The sequence below is a fragment of the Curcuma longa genome, chromosome 21 (genome assembly GCF_044706935.1).
Source record: "Curcuma longa cultivar G26 ecotype Majalengka, Jawa Barat chromosome 21, ITB_CL_G26_1.1, whole genome shotgun sequence".
Classification (NCBI taxonomy): domain Eukaryota; kingdom Viridiplantae; phylum Streptophyta; class Magnoliopsida; order Zingiberales; family Zingiberaceae; genus Curcuma; species Curcuma longa.
The window spans coordinates 9,200,322-9,223,507 of NC_133881.1; the positions used below are offsets into that span (position 1 = coordinate 9,200,322).

Genomic DNA, 23,186 nt, shown 5'->3' on the forward strand with positions numbered 1-23,186 from the left:
GGAAGCATTTTGGTCGCCCGGACTCTGCGGTCGCCGTCTCTTCTTTGATCGCCTAATAAATCCTGAGTCCATCAATCGAGGGTTATCATCATCCAGTCGCCCAAACTCCTTTTGGTCACTTGGAAATCTTGAGTATTGGCTTCCCTACATTGGTTACGCGTAATGAGTAGGATATTGAATGTAACTTAACTCGTGCATACCTTTGCTGGATGTTCAACTCCCAACTGATTTATCCAGTGTGCTTTGTCAAGTTCAGCTACCAGCTGACTCCAACTTGGACTTGGTTACCAAGGCTTCAGCTCCTAGCTAACTCTACTTGGATTTGCTTATCAAGGCTTCAGCTCCTTGTTGACTCTGCTTGGACTTGCTTTGCCTAGTTCCCAATTAGGGTTTTTCTATTTGGTTCCCAACCAAGACTTAACCAACCGCCTGGTTCCCAATCGGGACTTTTGCACTTGCCTAGCTTCACTAGGACTTAACCACTTGCTTAGTTCCCAATCAGGATTTCGCACTTATCAAATAACCTGCTTCACTTGACACGAGAGTATTAGGTCTCAACAAACCTAACTTTATACTTAGTCATGCATTAAAACTTTGGGTTAATTGTGGTGCTTCCAGCACCAACAAAGAAGAGTTAGAAATTATAGTGGATTTAACATTAAGTCTAGATATTCATGTATTCATCCAAATTTGTATAGAAAATATAGGTCAACATAGTAGATTGTTGCTGACTCGTATCAATACGAGTTGCCAATAATATCATTCTGTGTTGCGATTGAGATCAACATCAAACTGAGATTTAAAATCTTGAATCCAGTAATTCATAATTTTATTTCTTATCCCTTCATCTTATGTTACTTTGTGCTAAATCGCAAACCCAAACAAGAAAATATCCTGGGCTCAGAATCAATGGGCAAAGTTCTTCTATAGCAATTTTGAGGATCTGCATTTCTATTGTTGTCATCTTTAATTTTTTCATTTACATGCAAAGATGTCTAGTTCAAAATTTCAGTTTTTCTCTGCCTTCTGTTCTTTATGATTATTTTTTTGATTTACAGAGAAGGACTAGGAGAAGGATATGATGGGGATATTGCTTTTGCAAGCTCTCTCGAAATGTTTGGAGGAGGGCATAATGATCCCATCAGTGTGGCTTTTGGAGGTTTGTTCATGTTGTCTACTTATCGACATTATTTTGAGCAACTGATGGTTCATTTTATTAGTGGGAGCCTCTTCTTGGCTGTGGTTCAGTGATAAACTCAAATTTCAAGTACTCTTTTACAAGACGATGTCTTTGAGCTTGTGTCTGCTGTACATGTGTTTCACTTTTTACCAGGGAATTCAATATTAACTGGGAAAAACTAAGAATATATATTTTTATTTTATATTAGATTCTTTTTTTGTACCCTTTCCTGCTTTGTAAAAACTATAGTTCCTTTCTATACGTTTTTGCTCTCACTTGTTGCTGTCATGATTTTGCATAGGCTATGTATATGAAATTACTTGATTTCTCTGGATTTGATTTTTTGTTACCAATAAAATAGTTGGTACTAGGTGTTACCATGTTTTATTTCCTTTCGTTTGTTGTTCATATATTTTGTGACACAGATTAAGAATCAGATATTTATTTGATTTCTAATGAGCTGTGTATCTCAGGGCCTGTTATGACCAAATTTACGATTGCGTTGAGAGAGATAGGAACCTACAAAGAGGTTTTACGTTCGCAGGTAGGACACATACATTCTTGTCATAGATAGTCTCTTTCCATATGGAGGTTAAGTATATTCTATTTCCATGTGGAGGCTAATTACACTCTCTTTTCATGTGGAGGCTAAATAATTGGTTGATCATGTGCAGTGCTACTTCAAGCCAATCTGTCCATAAATATAGCCAACTAGCACTATATTAGCATGCCTAGACCTTCAATATGCCTTCTTAATATTAAATATTTAAATGATCTTGGTTTTTATACCTTCCCCAACTGAGTGAGCTGCTACTGGAAGTTTGTTTATGCATCACTGTTTGCTGGCAATAGCTATATGAACCACACAAGATTATGCAAAATAAACATAAAATATCAGGAGATGTTAAATTTTTGACTATGAGGAATGAATTTCCATTACATCTGTTAGATTTTGAGTTGATGTAGATATGAAATGAAGCATCAAGTGTTTTGTTATTATTTTATTTTTTACCTGTTGATTGTGCTTACGGAGTGGTTGAAGCTCACTATGATGCAGCAGGTGGTGCTGCATTTCTTCTTTTTTGTCACTATAATAATCATTGTTTTCATTTAACAAATTTGTGTGCCTACCTGGAAAGCTCATAGAGGCACTTCTCTTGTTTCATAATGCACCAGTTCTTGGTGTCATCTAAAAAGCAGCTTTATGATTTCTCGGGGTGAGCGTTATCACCTTTTGCTGCATTATGTCACATGATAATCATTTGATAAATGATAACTCAGCTTGGTATACTTTTTATCTTAGTAAATTCTGGTTGCTTGCTTATTTATATTCATCTTGCTAACACTGACTGCCTTCTCCTCTCCCTTTAATCCAGGTTGAGCATATCTTAAATGACAGGTTGCTCCAATTTGTGGAGATGGATTTGCATGATGTTAAGGTATAATCATTTCCTCTTTGCGATTATTAAACTGGATGGAGAAAGCATATTCTCTCTTAAATGATAGCTTGCTCCACACTTATTGTACACACTTGTGCTATGCTAGTTCATCATTTCTGTTGTTTTGTTTAACCTAAATTGTGATCATATTGTTCAGGAAGCCCGCAAACGGTTTGATAAGGCTAGCATACTATATGATCAGGTGTGTATGTATGCCTCCATTTGATATTGGAAGTCAAAGTCAATTTCCAAACCTTCCCATTTGGATATGACATTATCTGTATCTGGACTCTTGATTTCAGTTATCCTTTGCATACGGAATCATAATCTTTGGAAGGTCTTTTTTCCCTATGTGAAAATCTTTGAAACTGATACAGACTGGCAACCGTTCCATGTGGAATAATATTCAGTTCTGTTATTTTATTTTGAAGAACTCATAATTTCTTCTTAATCCTTGTCATCTTTTCAGTAATCCTATAATTAGGTCACATATATAATATATTCATACTAAGTTCCTTTTTCTTCTTCTCTTTTTTTGTTATAAAAATAAATTAGTTATATGTTATTTTAACTTAATAGACCCAATACTGTGAATCTTTCTCTAGTGTGCTTACATGTGTCATGTAGGAGAGGCCGAAGAGAGAAAAATACTTAATATTGTTCCTTTTGTATGTTTCTGATTGAATTATCATTGATGTACATATTTTCGTTGCCTATAGACTTTTATTTGGTGATTGTTTACTTATGATTCAGTGTTTAATGAAAATAAGGTCCACATATCCAATCCAAAATAGTTAGATTAACAAGACTTGATGATTATGATGATGGGATTTGTTTACTATGGGGATTGTAGTTCCCGGGAATGGAAAGAAGATATGTACATCATTTAGGACTGCTTATTTAAATTATCTATTCATTTTGGAGTCTTAAGGATTAGAAGTAATGCGGCATGCATTTCTATAAAACTACCTTGGCTACTCTATACACTGCGAGTTGCTGAAATCCTATGATACTATTCCATTTTTTGCCTATCTGCATGAAATATTTGGGCGTGGAACTTGACACCTTGCAAGAAAGTTATCCTAGGGTTCCCATGATCTTGGCACTCTAAGCCTTTACATCTTCTTCTTCCCTTTGGCTACCATGTCTCCTTGTCGACCCTTGCATTGTGGGGTTCATGCCTGATGTGTAACTGGACAACTAAGCATACTCAAGACATAAGGATGCTTTCAGCCTACATTTACGGACCTTGCTCAATTTTTTCTTCTCAGATAGTACATCTATATCTTAACTGTAAGAGCTAACAACTGATCTCTTGGTCTTCCAAGTTGAACTGCAGAAGAATCTGAGTAATGCACTGCACAATATGCTGCATTAGCACATACAAGGCCAAGCTCATTGGTGATCTCGTTAAGGCCACAGGAGGCAAGGCACTCTTTTCGAGGTTGTGGGATATATTTTCCTGCTAGGGATGTAAAAGCAAAGTCCATGTCAGGATGTAGGGGCATTGACCCAGAGGAGCCTTTACTTTTCACTTTTATGCAAGTTGGTAGGCCACAAGATGATTTTTTAGATGCAGTTTTTATGTTACTTAGACCCAGTTTCACTTGTGACTCAACTCAGTTTCATATTCCATAACTCTTTATGAAAGGCAGAAAACCTTCTTCTGTATTATTGTTTTGAGGTAGCTCTCAATGTGGTTTTGGATGTAGGCAACATTTCTAAACCACACAAATTGGATCTTCTTCTTTGATTGATTCTGTTTATTCTCTCTTTTCTATATTTTTTTGTGCTTCTTCTCACAATGCCTTGAGGATGATTGACTTTTAACTAATTGGAATACTGGAGTTAAAATTCTCTCTCAGACAAATTTTATCTATGAAATTCTAAATGTTTTAAAGACAAAGTAAATGGCTTCAAGCCAAGATTCAAAATATCAAATAAACATATACAAATGGTGGCTACATCTCAATCCACTGATGAAATAAAGGAACTGATGTGCCAGTATATAGTGGTTGTACATAGTGGCTGCAGATACCTTTATATTCGTATATTTGTGTATATATATTATGTGCATTTATCTGTACTCTTATATGAAATGGATGTCAGTATCTGTGGCTTGTGGAATTGATGGATTTATTTATTGTCAATTATCTTTTGTATCCTATTATTACTCTTTAAACTGGCTTTTCCCATGCTCCCACAGGCACGTGAAAAGTACCTATCCCTGAAGAAAAGCACAAGAACAGAAGTAGCAACAGTTTTAGAAGATGTAAATACTGCCATCTTTTGTACTGGAGTTGATTTTGTAATATAAAATGATTTTATATAATATATATTTTTTGCACATTTTTTCCTGAGTGGCCAAAGTAGCACTTTTGTTTCTGTGTTGCAGGAGCTCTACAGTGCGAGATCTTCATTTGAGCAAGCCCGTTTTAATTTGGTATATCTTACTATGTACAATTTTTTCATAAGTCTCATAGTCAGAAAGTCCTACAATGCCTTGTTGCAAATGCATGTTACTATAATTTATTTCCTTATTATTGCTAGGTTACTGCTATTTCTAACACAGAGGCAAAGAAGAGATATGAGTTTTTGGAGGCTGTTAGTGGAACTATGGATGCCCATCTTCGTTACTTCAAGCAAGTAATGCAATAGTTTCTCTATTGGATTTTCATCATTTTCACAAATGATTATTCTTACCTTCATTTCAGGGATACGAGCTACTTCACCAGATGGAGCCATATATCCACCAGGTAGACCTATAGGATTCACATTCTAATTTCTAGTCATGATTCCTCTTTCAATTTGCTGCACATTTTGTCATGCATTATGGTTCCAGATTCTATTTTGAAAATCATTCTACTTATTGTATGATTATCCCAATGGTGGAGCAAATTCATTCATGCATCTCATCAGTTCATAGAATAGCACTGCTTGTTTGCCAGTTCCAAAACAGGATGTTGAATCTTGATTGCCAATTTCAAAACTGAATGTTGATCACTAACTATGTTATCTTGATGCTACAAGCCTACAAAGGCATCTATATAGGGTTACATTCTGATTATGACTCTTCTTTCTGTTTGATATTCATTTATTTGTCTTTTGATATCCTATTTTGAGCCTGTGGTACAATAATCATCACCATAAGCAAATCTATAACATAGTATTTACATCTTCAACAACTACTAAGTATAATTCTGGTTATAGTACTGACTTGGAAACATGCCACCTTGAGAATTAAAGCAACGTCTAAACTCTAATTCTATTCTTGGTGTTTTTGCTAAGCCTTTTTGCAATTTGTAGTTTAGTCATTTATTCCCTTTTAATTATTTTTAATAGATGTACTCGAGTTAGATAGAATTGAACCCTTCTCCCTTAGTTGCAAAGGATGCATTTGAGGTGTTCTATGCCTTTTTTCATGACACCTGATAGTGGAATTTCATTATCTCCCAGTAGGTTTAAATAATGATGCCCGTGAAGAAAAATCTTTTAATGATTTACCAAGTGCAGTCAAAACATGTTTCTGAATAAACAATAGTTCATGTCATTGACCATGAAAGTGCTGATTGTCAGTGTTACTCATAAATGAATCTTCTCACATTTTTTAATTCACGTTTATGGGGTTGCATTCCCATGTATTAGCTACCAATTATTACCTTCTGTTCTATTGCATGGTAAATATGTAATTTCCACTTCTAGTATCCTTCATATCCTTCGAGGCTGCTGGAGTCTAAGATCATATTCCTGCTATGGTTGTTCAAGGTACTGGCTTATGCACAGCAATCAAGGGAAAGATCCCACTATGAACAAGCAGCACTTACAGAAAGGATGCAGGAGTTCAAAAGACAGATTGACCGTGAAAGTAGATGGTTGTCAAATGAGTCACATGATTCTCCTAATGGAGATGGTATACAAGCCATTGGAAGGAGTTCCCATAAAATGATAGAAGCAGTGATGCAATCAGCTGCAAATGGGAAGGTGACATGCTTGATTTCAGAGCTGGACAATCTGTTCAGTTAGGTTTTACAGAGCAATTTTGGCACTGAAACATCCTCTCCTGTTCTCAGGTTCAGACCATTAGACAAGGTTATCTCTCGAAGCGTTCATCAAACTTACGAGGTGACTGGAAGAGAAGGTTTTTTGTTCTTGATAGTCGCGGCATGTTATACTATTATCGCAAGCAATGGAACAGATCTACTGTATGTCCATCTCTGTTGTATATAATTACTAAAAAAAGTAGTCATACTATCATCTCCGTGCCTAACTTGATAGTGTTATCTAATTTTATCTTGCCCATTTTATGTGCTTCGTGCTTTAGGGAAGTAACCATTGTACCTTGAGAGGTCAGAACTCATCGGATCATGGTTCTGGATTACTGAGTCGTTGGTTTTCTTCTCATCATCATGGCGGAGTGCATGATGAAAAGTCTGTTGCACGCCATACTGTCAACCTGCTAACTTCAACAATAAAAGTTGATGCAGAGCAGTCAGACCTTCGCTTCTGCTTCAGGATCATTTCTCCAACAAAGAATTACACCTTGCAGGTAGAATCTTAGGCATCTAATAAGCTTCAACTCCTCGTTGATTTATATTCATAGTACATGCTTATAGTAAGGGGAACATATTAATTTTGCTTGTTCCAAACGAACTTATCTGTTGTTTCTGAACTCAATTTTTTAGCCACCTACATTAATGTTAAGATTATGCACTGTTCATTCACTTTATTCTGTGTTTTTGGTTCGTGCAGGCTGAGAGCGCCATGGATCAGATGGATTGGATTGAAAAAATAACTGGTGTCATTGCTTCTCTTCTAAGCTCTCAGTCACCTGAACAGGTTTGTGATGGAGTATTTTTATCCTTGCATGTTCTTTTAGTCAAGGGTCACGATTTTTTTTTCTTGTTGGAAAATTTCAGCGTCTTACAAGCCCTTCAAGTGGTGGCCATTATAGAGCACTGAGTGAAAGTAGCTCATTCAGCAGCTCAACTGATCTTGATCAGTTGGTCAATGAAGATTCATCAATTCAAAAGAGCAGTTTTAGTGGCCATCATGATCGTTCTATCAGAAGCTCGCAGCAACATAGATTCAACTCGAAGCATGAGAAACCAATTGATGCACTGCAGAAAGTGTGTGGTAACAACATGTGTGCTGATTGTGGAGCTGCTGAACCTGATTGGGCATCCCTGAACCTTGGAGTTCTTCTTTGCATTGAGTGCTCAGGAGTTCACCGGAATCTTGGTGTGCATATATCGAAGGTAAGCCTTGGGTTGATACCATCTTTGCAATATGAAATTTTGTCTAGAGTTCAAAGTTAGACAACTCAAGCATGTTGGAATCTTCTTGCCCTAAAATTTCTACTCCAACTTTAGTTGTTTATGAAATTTAAATTGTTTCCTGTTGCATGATTCTTAGTTGTCAAAACCTGAACAAAGGTTTCCTACCTTAAAAGATGTGTATATTCAAATCAGGCATGGACAGAATGCTTGTAATTAGGTCCTAGTGATAAATAACTAACACCCATGTTGACGAAACCTACACCTTTTTTCTGACCTATGATTTACCAGAAAAACTGCAATTAACCTTCTGGGGATTCTCCTTTAGATAGAGTAGAACAAGGTTAAGATACCATAGTATACCGAGTACAATGGACATTTACCAGTCTGAGCAATGACCAAGAGGTGGACCATCCTTTCCCAGCTGGTCGACAGTGAACCGCGATGTGTGGTATGCCTTGCACATTCAATAAAGATAATTATTTTAATATTTTATTGTCTGAATATACAGAAATGGTACAATATGTGATGTGTAAATTCAAAAAATTACCAACTTTGGCATCTGAATAGTCACCTGTTGTTTATATGTTAAGGTAAACTTTGTCCTTGGGTAAGCAGTTATTTTAACAAGTTGGTCTCTGCTGCAATGGGAAAACAACTGATATAGCAATCCTTAGCTGTCTTTTGTATTTTGTATGTCATGCAAAAGCACTAAAGCTCAAATTGTATGTACTTGGGAAAAGTTTGACATGATGTCACTGAGCCACTGGCTGAACTTGTCCACTGTTTGCAAGTAGGGTCATATTGTAAGCATCATTCTTTTCTAAGATTACTAATTAGAGCTTTAGCAAATGCTCAGTTGCTTGCACTAAGTCACTTCTGATGTTTAATGCTTTAGTTATGTTGAAATTGTTGGTTCAACAACTCAGAGAACCAAACCAATTGGACCGACTACCACAGGACATATCACCTTTGCAGAAGCCTCCAGAATTTAACAACCACTAACCACTTTCACCCACTCTCGAACCTTAGTCCCACTGGGATAATACAAGTGCCTTTATTTGCCCTCCCAATTTTCTAGTCATTTTCTGTTGGATTGGAATTTGCCTCCCTCAGCATGGTGTGAGAACTGCCTAAACCTATGCATTGGGTTGAGTGTGCATATATTAAGCATTACTGCAGGTTGCCTTTGCTTGAACCTTATTTCCACTCGGGAGTGTACTTGTTTCCTTTGAATGTTTATTTGAGAAGGTGCCTTCCTCTGAATTGGTGAGTTATTTTGGGCTGGTTTGGGCTCTTCCTCTCATCAACCACCCCATTCATGAAGCTCCAAACATATCAAACATTTTAGTAGTTTGCTATGTGAGGTTGCATGCTTCTCATTATAAAGATTGTGCCCTTAATTGTCAAATATATAATTCTCTTTCATTACATTATCAAAGAGATAGAAATTAATTTCATATTAATGATATGGTGTGGCTACTAAAACTCAATCTCTGCCTCATAGGTAAAGGAGTGCCTGCAATAAATTATCATTCTTGTTTGGACATGGCTTACGTTGAAAGATTTAGGTCAAAGATTGATCACATATTAGTGTTTTTGATAACGTATCTTTATTGTTGCAGGTGAGATCTCTAACACTTGATGTTAGAGTGTGGGAGCCTTCTGTTATCAATCTCTTTCAATCATTGGGTAACACATTTGCAAACTCCATCTGGGAGAAATCTTTACCATCGATAAGTAACGGGAACTTAGAGGATGTCTCTAGGTAATGATAATGCAGTCCTCAGTTGCAGTTTCTTAGTTTTTTTTCACATTGTTTCTGGTTGTTATTAACATGTTTTTGTTCAGCTTTTGCTTGCTTAACAAAAATCAAGAGCATTCCTCTATGAACAAGCCTAAACATTCAGATCCAATTACAGTAAAAGAAAAGTTCATTCAGGCGAAGGTATGATGCATGTTTATGGATACATTAAGTGGAAGAAGGCCTTTTGCTTTACCTTTTTTTCATACCATAAAATGTATGACACTTGGAAACTTTTTCCTTCATGAACTTTTATGTGCTGAGGATTATTTGGACATTTAAAAAAAATGTTACTTCTAGTCATTTTGACACAATAATTTTTCATTATGATAATAATAATTGCTAACATTTATCAGATGAAGCAACTAAATTTGTTAACTCGAATTTAGTGGAAATATGAGAAAGGCTTTGACTATAGTTTACCATGGCAACCTTCATCAGCTGGTCGTGTTTCTTAGGTGATTTATGAATTCCTTTACTTTCATTATTCTAGCAGTTTGAAACAGACATTCCTGCTCGTGCCCTTTCCCAGTCTAGTTTAGTTCCAAGGTTACTGCATACACATACTTCACTAGGGCATGCAAAGTCTAGGACCCCACAAGTTTTCAGAGTGCACAAAGATAATTTGACTTGATTTGACATCAAGACTTATATATTGCATTCCGTTGTTTGTTATTTGGGAAAAGTTGAAAATTTTCACATTTTCATCTTACTCAAAATGGAAGAGTTCACTTTCCATTAAATTTACAAAATGAATTCCAAGAATTGTTTGGGGAAATAGGAAATTGCTGGGAAAGTTGGTTTTGGCCGGTCTGACATTGTTTGCAGAGATTCCATACAAACTTGTTCTCTCTAGAAGCTATCACATCTGAGAAGTGAATATGCTTTTTATTTATCTTAAATTATGGAATTCTAAATTTTTAGCTGTGCCAAGATGTGATATTCTAAAGTCATTTTTATATTCATTTTACTTCTAGATTGGTTGCAATATAATCTCTTTGTTCAATTATGTACCCTCAAATTCTTAGGTCTGCATGCATGTATTTGGATTCAGAATCATTAACTATTTTTCATTCAGTGCTTAAGATTTCTTCGATTTTGAATCTCCATTTTCCAGTTCTTACTTTAAGAACTTTTAATGAGAGAAAAAGGTCCAATAAAATACTGATACGTCTTTTATCCCACCAGTATGCAGATAAACTTTTTGTTCAAAAAACAGCAGGAGATCAGATTTCAATAGCACAACAGATGTGGGACAGTGTCTGTGCTAATGACAAGAAAGCAGTCTATCACCATATCGTGGCTTCAGATGCTGGTGTGCATATCGTTTATGGTTTGGCATCTGCAAACTCTTCTTTGACTCTCGCAAAAGCTATGCTTCTACAAGATCAACCGACTGCTGTGCTAGATTGCAGTTCTAGCTGCTTATTAAGTGATACCATGCATAAGTCTTCTACTATGACTTCTATTAGCTCAGCAGGCAATAGTGACAACAGATATGAATTGGATGAATGCTTTGAAGGCTTCACTTTACTTCATCTTGCTTGCGTAACTTCAGATATGGGCATGGTAGAGCTCCTCCTACAGTATGGTGCTAATGTTAATTCCACTGATGTGAAGGGAAGGACACCACTTCACCATTGTATTCTCAGAGGCAGACATTTATTAGCCAAATTACTACTGACAAGGTGATTTGTCTTACTCATGTACTTGAATTCATGACAGTATCTTGTCTGAAACATGACTCATTGCAGTTATTTTTCAAATACCTGTTGCTTTTTCTACTTTGTTACTGGCTAAATAAACTACTGAATATTATCTTACAAATAATAGGTGCCCTTATACAAAATCGTCAGAGCCTAAGCTTGTTCCTGCACTTCATCTCTAGATAATTTATGACCATCTGGATAAGGATAGAATAACTGCAATTAGTTTCTACAAAACATTAAGATCTAGCACCGAAACATGACAAAGCTGTAACCATTCACTGTCTTCATTGTTCTTTTAGTATTTTTTTGCCGGAGATACATGTTCAACATAAAAAATAGCGTGTCATGACCTATTTCTAAACATATTGGTAGCATTATGTTGCCAAACAAATGACTTCTCTCAGAGAAAGTTTACCATTTGCAGTTCAGTTCAGTACTTCAATTATGTTACGCAGACTCTGCTCTGAGTATCCAGCAAAAATGTGGATCTAAGTGTACCACAAGGTTGGTCCTAAAAATTTTTACACAACCAATGACACTCGTGTGTCCACTTGAAGTTCCAGTGTTCGCCTATCAATGCCTGGCATTGATACTGAAGGGACAAATTAAGAGTCCAAGTATTAGAGTATTTCAGTAAAAGGTCATACAACTCCAAGGAGCTCTTTGCTATGTTTTGAAATGATTTTTCTTGTTTGTATACTTGTATAAACCATAGCTTCTAGGATATTATCCCTATGGCAGTTGGAATCCTACACATAAGAATACTGCTTCCTTTCCTATTCTGATGCATTCTTGCAATGGAAATAGTTTGCTAGCAGTTTCTGTTACCTATACTGTCAGCCATCTTTATCCTTATTAACCAATAATGAACATAGTGGCAATTGATGCAAGAAATTAGTGATTTTCTTCATTAAAAACTTGGAGATAAGTCTTGGGAGAACTTTGAGAACCACTATCAAGGCAGTTTGCAGCTCTTCAGATACCATGCAAAATATTTTCCTAATTTTGCAGCCCTTTTTTTTTGGCTTTCTTTGAACACGAAATGAAGTAGTGAAAATTATATTGGATTTTGCGATAGCATATGATAGAAAGATTTGTAAAGATTTAAGTTTATCCCTGGAGAAAATTTAACTACCTAATATAGGTTAGTAGTGTTTGATATACATCTCAAATATAATATCAATAGAAAAAAAATATGCACGACTCTTAAAATTAAATTGTGAAAGTTAAAAGATGAAAAACAAAATATATTTAAGGAGAGGATAAGAATATAAATATTAGAAGAAATATACGACGATTCGAATACGACATGCAATAATATGATATCAAAGTTGAAAATAGTAATTAAGAGTGTACTTGGTGAGTCAATGAGACATGCATCACCAAGTAAAGAATCTTGATGGTGGAATGAGAAAATATAGGAGGTGAAGAAAAAATGAACAGTCTATAAGGAATTATATACTTGTAAGAATGAGAAAAATTTTAAATATATATATATTAGCCAAGAAAGCAATGAATAAAGCTAAGAATAAAACTTTTGAACGTTTATATTTAAAATTGGATATAAAAGGAGACAGAGACATTTACAGAATATCTGAAGCGAGAGAGAAGATAAGAGATCTTATCCAAATAAGTTGTATTAAAGATGAATGCAATAGGGTACTAATAAATGATGATGAAATAAAAGAGTGATGGAAGAGAGATTTTTATCAACTTTTTAATGAAGGTTTAGATGACCAATTTAACTTAGATAATTTAAGTAGGCCACATGAGTATAGAAATTTAAATTTTTATCGTAGAATTCAAACTTCAGAAGTAGAGTAAGCTTTAAATGAGATGTAAAATGGAAAAGCAGTTGGATCAGATGATATTCCGATAGAGGTATGAAAGTGTCTTGGGAAATAAGGTATTGAATGATTTACAAAGTTATTCGACTTCATATTGAAAACTAAAAAAAATTTACAAACTATATAAGAATAAAGGAGACGTATAAAATTGTGCAAACTACCGAGGTATTAAACTAATGAGTCATAGCATGAAACTTTGGAAAATAGTAATAGAAAAAAGACTAAGGAAGGAGACTACGGTGATTGAAAATCAATTTGAATTTATGCTTGGAAGGTCGACAATAGAAGTTATATATTTTCTCAAGCAACTAATTGACAAGTATCAAGAGCAGAAGCAATATTTACACATGGTAGTCGTTAACCTAGAAAAAGCTTATGATAGAATTCTAAGAGAAATTATATAAAGAATTCTAGAAAAGAGAGGAGTTAGCATAGCGTATATTAAACTAATTAAGGATATGTATAAGGATGTAATGACATGAGTGAAGATATCAGATGGATTAACCGAAACATTTCTTATAAAGATATGATTACATCAAGGATTAACTCTAAGCCCCTATCTTTTTACACTAATAATGGACTAATTCACTGGATACATTCAAGGTACAGTACCGTAGTACATGTTGTACATGTTGTTTGCAGATGATATTGTTTTGATAGATGAGACACATAAAGAAATAAATACTAAACTCGAATCTTGGCGGGAAACGTTAGAAATAAAAGGTTTTAGGCTTAGTAGAGTAACATAGAATATATGAAATTTAAGTTTAGTACCGTAGTGTATGTTGTTTGCACATGATATTGTTTTGATATATGAGACACGTGAAGGAATAAATGTTAAACTCGAATTTTGATGGGAAACGTTAGAAATGAAAGGTTTTAAACTTAGTAGAGTAAGACAGAATATATGAAATTTAAGTTAACAATATTAGACATAATGAGACAATTGTTAAGATAGGAGATGACGAATTGTCTATGACTGAGAGTTTTAAATATTTAGGATCATTTTTGCAAAAGAAGGGAGGGATTGAGAGAGTTGTTTTACATAAAATACAATAGGGATGGTTGAAATGAAGTAGAGCGTTAGGTGTTCTTTGTGATCATAAAGTATCTTTAAGATTTAAAGAAAAGTTTTACAAAACGGCGGTTGAACCTGCTATGTTGTATGAAGCTAAATGTTGGTTATGATTCGAGCACATGAGTAGAAAATAAGAGTTGCAGATATGAGGATGTTAAGGTGAATATGCGGATATACAAGAATGGATAAGATAAGAATGAAAATATTAAAGAGAAAGTCGGGATTGCATCTGTTGAGGGAAAACTTCGGGAGACACGTTTAAGATGGTACGAACATATACGTAGATGACCAATAGATGTTCCAGTTAGGCGATGTGAAATTATAACAAATGTGCACATTAAACGAGGAAGAAGAAGACAAAAAAAAACTTAGCTAGCAACTATAAAACAAGATAAAATTTATTTAAATATAAATGATGATATAGTAGAGGATAGAGCTAGAAGGATCCATATAGCTGACCCCATCTAGTGGGATAAAGCATTGTTGTTGTTGTTTGAATATTTCTCACTAGAAATAACAAAAGTATTTATGATTACTACTATCAAATTTTAGAAATATTTTCAAATACATAAAGCTATAGTAAGATGTTTATTTTGTGGTGTTGTAAACTTGGAGACAGACATACTTAAATTGCATGTGTTCGATCTATAAATATTATATATATATATGGACTACTTTTTCATTCTTTTAGAGGAAACATTCACCATTAAATTTCATCCAACTGGCTAACAGCTTTATCGAATCACAGGGGTGCTGATCCACACGCTATGGACGAAGATGGTAAAACTCCCCTTCAGTATGCACTTGAAGCTGGCAACCTTGATGACGATGAGATACTTATTCTCCTGGAGGACCCTAACAGATAGCAATCTCATGTCCAAGCTGTCGGAAGGCCCAGAACCACAAAGATCTTGCGCCAACGGAAGGGTCAAGCAGTTGTGAACTGCAACTTTAGATATTTCTTTAAGTATTGCAGCTAAATCACCCCTCAGAGTGGATCAGATGGATTATTCCTCGTACCAAAAGATGCTTGCACATTCTTTTAGCTCGTCCCTTGCTCTTCATGGTAGGGATTCTGCAACAGACAGGTATTTGTCAGGTTTGGTAGTGCTCGTATTTGGATGGGTGATGTTGGTTTTCTGTGCATTTTCTTCGTGTTTGTTTTCGATTAACTTGTTCTCCTTATTTAGAAAATATATTTGTTGATCCTCCCAGTTATTAAATATCATTTTGACTGATGAGCTTTGTATATGTGGACTTGCTCTATGAAAGTTTTAGTTTGGAAGTGCAATTATTGCAAAATTCTGACAATTCAAAGTGATTGTTCACAATGTCAAAAAACTAAAAAATTTCAATTTCTTATCAGTTTGCCCCTCAAGTCATTATTAAGGTTGCCAATTCATCTGGCAGATTAATGACATGGTGAGTATGGCATGTGTTTATAATATACATTGGGAACTTAATTTTAAAATTTTTAAGAGTCTATTGTGGTAAGTTCTCTATTAGGAGAATAACTCTTAAAATTAAGCTCTTCCCAATAATATTGTATTGAGTTGGCTACTCTAATGAAATAGTACATGTTTTTCTTGTTGAATAGCAAGAAGGGCTACTAGTTGATAGATAAGAGACGCTCTACTATTATGGTATTCAGGTAATGACCATCTGGATCAATAAAAAATGGTTGACCATCTGGATCAATAAAAAATATAAATAAAATAAAATAATTTTATATGATTAAAAATTAATTAAACTTTTAAATAGTGAAGGTATAAAAATTGTTAATTTTTTTTATTGAATTATGAATGTTATTAAGGTGCGATTAATAGTATACTAAGCCTTTCTACAAACGAGCAATTACCATGCTATTTGGCCAGCCTAGAACTACTGCAATTGCAGCAATGAAAACAATAGACTTGATATAACCTTGGGAAGGACAAATCATGAACCTAATTGTGTAAGCAAAGGTTCTAGAGTTGCATTCCTCATCTCCATATAATGTTCACAGTAGAAAAAGTTTTGACAATGGAATGTATGCGCTGGCTAGGTTGGGATTGTTGGATCGATGTGGACCGACAAGAGGAGAGAGGGTGATTTGCTCTTGTAAATAAAACTGGATCTCTTATCCAACTTTACAAAGATAAACGTTAGTTTCAACAATTAAATAAATTTAACATAAATTAAATGAAATAAATTTAATAAGAGGCGAATACAAACAGAACACCTTAAATTTATTGGTTTCACATTCTGAGAAGATGGAATGGATTCTGAGCTAGAAGAATTATCACTTTTTCTTTAGAGTTCATACCTTACCCTTGTGACCTTGTCTGTATCCGAGTGCGAGTACTGTTGTGGAAACACAATCCTGAGGTCATTATACAAATAGAAATGTCGCCCTTCCATGGCATCAACTTTTATTGAGGGACAGAATTTGGATCAGATTTGCTCAACGAACTGGTTGATTGCCTAGGAGTGGGGCATAAAAGCACAGATGAAGTGCATAACATGGAGCACCGGCAGTGTTATCATTGATCTTTGAAGGGATATGATCATATTCATTGCTAGCTAGGGAGTCTTGGAACTATCCTCTTCAATTGCTCTAGGAATTGTGCTATAATCAAAATCATTTGGTAATCCATGACGGTTTTGAGAGGGAAAAAGCTCTGAGTTTCTTCCTTCCGGTGAATTAGTAGTCAGGTCATAACGCTCAGTATCTTTGCCCATGCAACCTGAAAGCCAAAAGTATCATTCTTAGCAATCGATCCTACATCTCTATGAAACAAAGGAGGTGAACCGCAACAAATGGACTAGACTCTACCGTGACACTCTGACCATTGTCACTGGATTTCAGTTCAGTTGTAGACGCAACATTAGATGGCAAGGCACCAGCAATATCAATTGATGCATGGTATAATAGTGAGCTATTATCATCAACACTGATCACTGAGAAAGGAAGCTTCTGAGACTGGTGAAAAGCTACCGCCAGTGCCTGCCAATATTTACAAGCAAATAGTCAAACACAATAACAATGTGCTATAGTTCTAAACCTTAAGAAATCTCTAGCGTTAAGCATCAGCTTAATGAAGTAGAGATTTGATCTGGTACCTGACAAACTTTTCCAGATGAGAATCGACCAGATAAGAGGGGCTCTTCAAATGAACCACCCAACCAAAGACCTCTGCAAATGTGATACACATGATCCTCTAACATGATTCATGCAGTGGATTATTGCAGGAATGGGTTGAGGATCACCATTCAAGCTCTTATGGTCACTGCTAACAGGAGAAAATGTATTGATTTCATCATGCAATATGTTAGCTTCTTTAAATGTAGTGGGCATCCTAGAATCAATCTCTTCATGCAAAGGCATTGTTTTGGTTTTACTTGCATAATTTGCTCCTTGAATAGCCTTTACTTACTAAATCCTTTTTGATGCCCCTCTGGACTCCCTTATTTTTCATTCTTTCAACCCATCTAGGACCCAGAGGAGATTGGGAAATTGTTTACCTTCTCTGGAGAAATAGCAAATGTACCAGTTGAAAGTCTTAGCTTGATTATTCCTATGATTACTAGGATTAACTTCCCATGCACGATGAGAATGAGTGAAAGATCCCTTATCAAGGACAAGGCCATCAGTGAAAAGGTTATTCCTCAATGTACTAATATCTGTAGTATTTTGAAGATAGGAGCTTTTTGAAAAGGGGCAATCTGGAATAAGCTGAGAAACTCCAACATTTAATTTCTTAAGATCTTGTGAGGGAAACAGACTATAATTCCTACCAAACTCACAAGCTTGAGAATCAACAGAATCATTATCTAGCAAATTAAATGCCATGGAATTGATCCCTAAGTGCTCTGACTATTCAGATGAGATAACAACCGCCTGTCTGGTTGGATTCCGTGGGAATAGATTGAATTATTTAAATTTACAGAAGAACTATGATTCTCAAATCCGCTGGTAGAGGAACTCAACCGGCCTGGTTGAAAGCCAACTACCCTAAATGCAGGTTTCTGGACAACATGTGGTAAATTAGGTAATAACCTAGCTATCATTTGAATCATTAGACTCAATCTTCAGGCCTTGAAAGTCTGAAGCTTCAATGATGGAAGTTTTGTATTCAAACAACCAATCTCTTTTTTTTGGATCTTTAATTCCAAAATGAAAGATGAAAATTTCCAATACCATTGCAATTTGTGCTTTCTGCATGTACTCCATCCAAATTATAGCTGCAAAAACTAATACAATCTGGTAGGGTCGACTCAAATGCGCGAACAGTGTAGCAATTCTTCACTGAAAGATCGATAACCGCCGACCATCTCTCAAAAAGATGAATCAATATCAACAAAAATAAAATTTTATTAAGAATCTCGCAATAGATGCAGCTTCTCACATACTCCAAATATGAGAAAGAAATGAGCAGAGGCGGCAACTACAAACTAGAAGGCGATGAAACCATCATATAGAAAGCAAACAGGTGCCCCTTTCACGGCACACATTCTTTCCCCGTTAAATTCCACGCCATGTCTAACACAGAAGCAAAACTGACCCGACGGCAATCGGGAAGCAGGCAGAATCAACGATAATTTTCCGAGAACCAATAACAAAATTCAGAAACCTAGCGAGCGGAGACGTCCGGACTGTGCTCTTACCACTCTACTACTTTCTACTTTCGATTCAATCACGAGAGAGAGAGAGAGAGGAAGAACAAAAAAAAGAGATTAAATTCCTCATCCCAGACGCCCCAAAACATTACTACGTTGCCAATTGGAAACGATTCGCTAAACAATACGGGGTCCATTTCAGCTCCCCTCTGATTGGTCATTTCAGTTGCGTAAATTGTGGGGCCCACACGAAGTTCTAGGCCGCAGATGCGTGTGCCACGCCTGACGGTAACAAACAATAGCGCGGATGAGGACGAGTGGCTGGTTCGTTAGCCCACCGTTGTGACCGGTCGGACCGACTTTCAATAAGTCGAAGCGGTTCGTGATTCCATTTGACAGGCGTCTTCATTTTTTTTTAAATTATTTTTTTATTATTACTATGGAGGGGAACATATGCAATTTTATTTATATTCAGATGACATTTATTGCTTATTCTATTGTTCCAAGCACAGATTTTGCCAAGCGCTTTAACTATTCTTGCACAGATTTTCAGCCTCGCCGTGCGGTGAAAGTCCCTCCCAAATTCTTCCGAGTGGTGTGGATAAAGATGTATTTTCAAAATAGAATAGTAGACGTTGGTCTAATCAGAGGCGGAGCTCCCGAATCAAAAAAAATATTAGTACTAATATTATATATTTTTTTGCCCTAATTACTTCATTCCTTTTCTTCTTTTTCGCCCCTTCTCATTGAACGACAACCCAACCCTGTGTCCACTGTCCCCGACCACGCTGTGACGCCAAAATCGCACATAGCCAGAGGAAGTGAGGAACACTTGTGCCATTGTGCCACGTCGAAATCCCCTACCGGCTGCCCCCGTGGCCTCGACGCCTCATCCCCCGTCGCGGCGTGCCGGCGTCGCCTCCTCTTCGACTTCTTCTTCCTCCACTGCTACCGCCTGTGGGTTGTCCCGACTGCGTCTGCCGCCGCACTCCACATGACCACAAAACTCAACAAGCCAAGGTAAGTAGGTAACCCACTAACCCAGTAACCCTTAGGCCTTAACCCTAAACAATTTTTCCTATTCTGTAAAAATAAAAAGAGGGCTCGATTTTACTCAAGCCTCTAGTCTCTAGGTGATTGAGTGATTCCCTCTTAATCTCTTTTATTCTTCAATCTTCATTTCAACAACCTACATAGTACAGCTAGTTCGGCATCAATTCCTGATGGGAAGAAATTTTCATTATTAGATTAGTTTTGAATTAAAAACTCCAATTGTAATACAGTTCCAGTTTAAGAGAGAAAATGGTAGGAATTCAACTTCTTATATTTAAAATCATATAATTATCAAACAATTCTGAAATGATATCAATTCCCCAAACCTAAATTGATCTAGTTTTCAAATCTGAAGACTGAGTTAACACTTAACAGTGTCATAATTTCTAGTATAATACTACAACAGTAGAAATAGAATTAGCAAACAAATACAGAATTTGTGTTTGCAAACTAGGGATGCTTCAATCTTCATCTTTTCCTATTCTTCAAGACTTCAATGTTACCAGATTTTCCTAATTGTTAATTTATTATTTATTTAAGTGTGAATTGTTGTTTATTTATTTATTTATTGATCTTAGGAAAATATTATGTCAACAATGCATAGATTTTTCAAAAGGAAAGCTCTAGAATTAGAAGAATAAAATATTGGAGATGTCACAGTTGAATTTGATTTTTCACAATTACCGACAGATCCTGGATTAAGGATTCCAATTTGTTCTTATAATGCTAACATTAGGGATCAAGTTCGAAGGATATATTTGCAAAAAGGTCCATGTCAACCTTCATGTTATGAATTCCCAAAATGAAAATTTGGAGTAAGTCAATTTAGACGGTTCAATCCTTCTTGGTTTAAGGAATTTGGTGATTGGTTGGAATATAGTATAGAAAAAGATGCCGCATATTGTTTATATTGCTATCTCTTCAAAACAACTAAAGGAAAACAAGCAGGAGGGGAGACTTTTGTTAGTGAAGGATTCACAAATTGGAAGAGTAAAGATAGATTAAACATTCATGTTGGCCAACATGATAGTGAACATCATAAAGCTCGAATGGATTGTGAAGCTTTGATGAATCAAGATGCACATATTCAATCAATTTTGCACAAACAATCAAAGCAAATGCGGAATGATTATCGTATTCGTCTTAATGCTTCAATTGATTGTATTAGAGTTTTATTGCGACAAGGGAATTCATTTCGGGGTCATGATGAGACTGAAGGTTCTCTTAATCCGGGTAACTTTCTTATTCAACTGGAGTTTTTAGGTGCTCATAACAAAGAAATTAATGATGTGATATTGAAAAATGCTCCTAAAAATTGCAAGTTAACATCACCTGATATTCAGAAGGATATAGTAAGTGCTTGTGCAACTGAAACAATTAATGTTATTATTAGAGATCTTGGTGATTCATTATTCTCTATTTTAGTTGATGAATCTCGTGATGTGTCAACAAAGGAGCAAATGTCAGTTGTTTTGCGCTATGTGGATAGTAGTGGGCATGTAAATGAGCGTTTTATCGGAATTGAACATGTTACTAGTACTACAACACTTTCACTTAAAGCTGCTATTGATAAGATGTTCTCTAGATATAATTTGAGCATATCTAAGTTGAGAGGACAGGGTTATGATGGAGCAAGTAATATGCAAGGTAAATTCAATGGTCTAAAAGCACTCATTTTAAATGAGAACCCATGTGCATTTTACATACATTGCTTTGCTCATCAACTTCAACTAGCTCTTATTGCTGTGGCCAAGAAAAATCTTCTGATTTCTAATTTTTTTCGTATTGTTGGTGATGTGGTCAATGTTGTTGGATCATCCTGCAAACGTTCTGATCTTCTTAAGGAGAAACATTCAGATTTTATTGTTGAGGCATTGGATAGGGGTGAAATTTCAAGTGGTCGGGGACTTAATCAAGAAACTACCCTTCAACGTGCTGGGGATACACGTTGGGGGTCACATTACAATTCTTTGATCAGTTTGATTTCTATGTTCTCTGTTGTTAGTGATGTGCTTGAAATGATTTCAGATGATGATTCCAGTTCCCCTGATCAAAAAATCGAGGCATATAATTTATTGGAGTCAATACTTTCATTCGATTTTGTATTCAATTTACACTTGATGAAACAGGTCTTAGGGATTTCGAATGAATTGTCAGCATCATTACAAAAGAAAGATCAGGATATTGTAAATGCAATGGATTTGGTTCAAGTATGCAAACAACGACTTCAAAATATGAGAGATAATGGTTGGGATTCATTTTTAGAGAAAGTTCACCATTTTTGTCAAAATCATTACATTGATTGTCTCAAAATGGATGATATGTTCACACGTTGGGCACCACGTGGTCGTCCCCATCGTAATCCACCAGAAGTGACAAATTTACATCATTATCGAGTTGATTTATTCTATGGTGTTATTGATATGCAACTTCAAGAGTTAAATGATCGTTTCTCAGTGGCAAGTACAGAGTTACTTCTTTGTATAGCTTGTTTGTGTCCACAAAATTCTTTTTTGGCTTTTGACAAGCAAAAATTGTTGAAACTGGCTGAGTTTTATCCACAAGATTTCTCAAGATTTGATCTCCTTATACTTGATGATCAACTTGAAACTTATATATGTGATATGCGTTCTAACAAAGCATTTCAAGGATTGAAAGGCCTTGGTGATCTTTCAGAGAAGTTAGTTATGTCAAAGAAAAGTATGGTGTATCCATTGGTTTTTAAGCTTTTGACATTGGCATTAATTTTACCTGTTGCGACTGCGACGGTAGAGAGAGTATTTTCTGCCATGCGAATTGTGAAAGACAAGTTGCGCAATCGGATGAGTGATGATTGGATGAATGATAGTCTTATTGTCTATGTGGAGAAAGAAATATTTCTAACGGTTGATAATGATGCTATTATACAAAGGTTTCAAAATATGAAGACCCGAAAAGAACAATTATAAGGTAATTATTTTATAATATTTTGCATTTATTTTTTTGAGTTTTGATTTCATTCAACATATCTTATTTTTTTAGTCTTCTATTCTTGGGAATATTTTGTTTCCCATTTTGATGACAAATGCTAATTTGATTTTGATTCATTTGCAGTTGGGTTTCATAGCTAAGCATCTTTTTATGATGATGGTGGAATAGATAGCTTTTTTTTATATTAGGGAGGCTTATCCGGTTGGACAAACTTAGCAGGTTAGCTTTTATTTT

General features: G+C 35.7%; 2 protein-coding genes and 1 pseudogene across 2 annotated transcripts in view; 2 read left to right on the forward strand and 1 right to left on the reverse strand.

Annotated features, from left to right (window-relative positions):
- Nucleotides 1–15,647, forward strand: part of LOC141814603 (ADP-ribosylation factor GTPase-activating protein AGD3-like) — a 28,167-nt gene extending 12,520 nt beyond the window's left edge. The window contains exons 3-19 of the mRNA XM_074702541.1: nucleotides 1,059–1,159; nucleotides 1,654–1,724; nucleotides 2,557–2,619; nucleotides 2,777–2,821; nucleotides 4,826–4,891; nucleotides 5,015–5,062; nucleotides 5,170–5,265; nucleotides 5,334–5,375; nucleotides 6,385–6,600; nucleotides 6,690–6,821; nucleotides 6,941–7,165; nucleotides 7,369–7,455; nucleotides 7,536–7,874; nucleotides 9,518–9,660; nucleotides 9,744–9,840; nucleotides 10,885–11,384; nucleotides 15,079–15,647. Of these exons, the coding sequence (XP_074558642.1) occupies nucleotides 1,059–1,159; nucleotides 1,654–1,724; nucleotides 2,557–2,619; nucleotides 2,777–2,821; nucleotides 4,826–4,891; nucleotides 5,015–5,062; nucleotides 5,170–5,265; nucleotides 5,334–5,375; nucleotides 6,385–6,600; nucleotides 6,690–6,821; nucleotides 6,941–7,165; nucleotides 7,369–7,455; nucleotides 7,536–7,874; nucleotides 9,518–9,660; nucleotides 9,744–9,840; nucleotides 10,885–11,384; nucleotides 15,079–15,196 (2,389 nt within the window). The 3' untranslated portion in view covers nucleotides 15,197–15,647. The remainder of the gene's footprint in view (nucleotides 1–1,058; nucleotides 1,160–1,653; nucleotides 1,725–2,556; nucleotides 2,620–2,776; nucleotides 2,822–4,825; nucleotides 4,892–5,014; nucleotides 5,063–5,169; nucleotides 5,266–5,333; nucleotides 5,376–6,384; nucleotides 6,601–6,689; nucleotides 6,822–6,940; nucleotides 7,166–7,368; nucleotides 7,456–7,535; nucleotides 7,875–9,517; nucleotides 9,661–9,743; nucleotides 9,841–10,884; nucleotides 11,385–15,078) is intronic.
- Nucleotides 15,648–16,622: 975 nt separating this feature from the next.
- LOC141815149 (uncharacterized) lies at nucleotides 16,623–19,770 on the reverse strand (annotated as a pseudogene).
- Nucleotides 19,771–20,841: 1,071 nt separating this feature from the next.
- On the forward strand, nucleotides 20,842–22,970 carry LOC141815669 (uncharacterized). Its single transcript, XM_074703622.1, has one exon. The coding sequence runs from the start codon at nucleotides 21,032–21,034 to the stop codon at nucleotides 22,928–22,930; it is 1,899 nt and encodes a 632-aa protein (XP_074559723.1). The 5' UTR covers nucleotides 20,842–21,031; the 3' UTR covers nucleotides 22,931–22,970.
- Nucleotides 22,971–23,186: the final 216 nt, after the last annotated feature.